This window comes from Trypanosoma grayi, assembly GCF_000691245.1.
Source record: "Trypanosoma grayi strain ANR4 Tgr_2033_V1, whole genome shotgun sequence".
Lineage (NCBI taxonomy): Eukaryota > Euglenozoa > Kinetoplastea > Trypanosomatida > Trypanosomatidae > Trypanosoma > Trypanosoma grayi.
This window is the reverse complement of record NW_008827651.1, coordinates 1-1,356: the sequence shown is the minus strand read 5'-3', so window position 1 is coordinate 1,356 and position 1,356 is coordinate 1. Positions and strand designations below refer to the sequence as shown.

At 52.0% G+C, this 1,356-nt stretch overlaps 1 protein-coding gene across 1 annotated transcript; it reads right to left on the bottom strand.

The window, feature by feature from the left end:
- Positions 1–326: 326 nt before the first annotated feature.
- Positions 327–1,355, bottom strand: DQ04_20331000 (hypothetical protein; the record flags this gene model as incomplete). Its single annotated transcript, XM_009317919.1, has 1 exon — positions 327–1,355. The coding sequence occupies one exon, from the start codon at positions 1,353–1,355 to the stop codon at positions 327–329; it is 1,029 nt and encodes a 342-aa protein (XP_009316194.1).
- Position 1,356: the final 1 nt, after the last annotated feature.

The window sequence follows — 1,356 nt, the reverse complement described above, 5'->3', positions numbered from 1 at the left end:
TGTCCGCATTCTTGTTCTTTATTAACTCTTTCGGGTCGACCTTTGGCACATCAACACTCGCAGTCGTTGGGAGTTCTGTTGCTGGCGGATCAGTTTTACTTTCCTGCTGCCCCTTTGGGGGCTCACTGTGAATCTGCTTCTCTGTCAAGGTTTTTAATTCAGCCAGTAGTTGTTTCAACTCAGTCTGTGCCTGGCTCTGCGCGGCCTTGAGAGCCGCCTTTACATTGGCCACGTCGACCCTGGCTGCTTCGCCTTTAGGCTTCGTTGTTTCTGCAAGGTTCACCAGCTGTTGGGCCTCCACCACTACTGCAGCAGCCGCATCTTTGCTAATGTTCACGAGACCCTGAGCAAAATAGATATCGTCCATTGCGTTTAGCANCCAGCTGTTGGGCCTCCACCACTACTGCAGCAGCCGCATCTTTGCTAATGTTCACGAGACCCTGAGCAAAATAGATATCGTCCATTGCGTTTAGCAACTTCTCCTTGGCCATTTTGGCAAAGAAAGAAATGAGGAAAGGGCTGGGAGGATTGGTTTGCATGGCTGCTTCGACCACCTTTCCATTCTTCTCAGCCAACTTTCCAACTTCAACGGCCGCCTTGTTGGCATGCTGTATTGCCTGATCCGCCCTTGCAAAAACCTCATTGGCCTTCATGGCAAGGTTACTTGCCTCCGCTGCAACCTTCTCTGCACTCTCAACTGCTGCTGTAAGCCCCTGCTCTGCCTCCTTAGCTTTCGTGGCTGCTGTAGAACCAGGCGCAGCCACAGAGGCTTCTTGAACTGCCTTCTTTCCTTTTGATAACGCCTCCTGTACCTGTTCCACAAAAACCAGCGCCTTCTCTGCCGTCGCATTGGCTCTGCCCTCTTCCTCGGCAGCCTTCCGCATCAAATCCTGAGCAGAAGTCATCGCAGTCTTTGCCTTAGCAATCGCTTTCATCACCTCTGCCCTGTAGTTAGGAGTAGTGCTAACATCTTTTTTATGCTCTATCACCAGAAGATCATAAGCTGCCTTAAGAGTAGAAGACGCACCTCCAGCATGTTTTCTTGCCTCTGTAGCGCTCTCTTCCACCACTTTTGCGTCACTCAAACCTGCAACAGCTAAACTCAGTGCCTTTTCAGCTGCATCAGCTAGCGCAACAGCGTTTTTGAGGGCGGCCTCGGCGTTTCGAATGGTTTCGGCTCTCTCCTCTTGAGCTCTTATCGCAGTGTCATCATTTGCTTTCTGCTGGGCAACTGTGGTCACAGAATGTTCACCACCCGCCTTCTGCTCCGCAGCAGCCGTCACACAGACACAAGCGCAGCACAGGGCAAGTACCAGCAGCACGGGGCGCACCATCATCACTCCTCCTGCTCGCATC